The sequence below is a fragment of the Penaeus monodon genome, chromosome 21 (assembly GCF_015228065.2).
Source record: "Penaeus monodon isolate SGIC_2016 chromosome 21, NSTDA_Pmon_1, whole genome shotgun sequence".
Classification (NCBI taxonomy): Eukaryota; Metazoa; Arthropoda; class Malacostraca; order Decapoda; family Penaeidae; genus Penaeus; species Penaeus monodon.
Genome location: NC_051406.1, coordinates 19,758,683 through 19,758,977, shown reverse-complemented (window position 1 = coordinate 19,758,977; position 295 = coordinate 19,758,683). Strand labels below are relative to the sequence as shown.

Here is a 295-nt window from a genome sequence, read left to right as displayed (position 1 = left end):
TCTTTTATATACTTTTTTATTATCCATACATTTTACCAAAATGATCCCAAGTTTATCCCTGACAGCTATCTGGTAAGATGGATCATCTAGTAATTGAGCAAGACTTCCACTCCGTGGTATCAGTACTGGAAGCAGAGCTTCGTCCATTGGTTGCTGCCGAGTTGTCTGTCCTGGTGGACATTCTGTACCAACCACACTTGCTCTTCAGACCTGATAGTGAAGCCAGTATTAAGTGCCAGAATGGAGGTTTCATTTCTAGGTAAGCTATTACTGTCGGTCATGTTGCTGATATTAG

At 41.4% G+C, this 295-nt stretch overlaps 1 protein-coding gene across 1 annotated transcript in view; it reads left to right on the top strand.

The window, feature by feature from the left end:
* The window catches only part of LOC119586318 (inositol 1,4,5-trisphosphate receptor-like), a gene marked incomplete at its 5' end in the record, with an annotated part of 125,834 nt that overhangs the window by 108,794 nt on the left and 16,745 nt on the right, over positions 1-295 (top strand). The window contains 1 exon segment of the mRNA XM_037935029.1: positions 66-259. Coding sequence (XP_037790957.1) covers positions 66-259 — 194 coding nt within the window.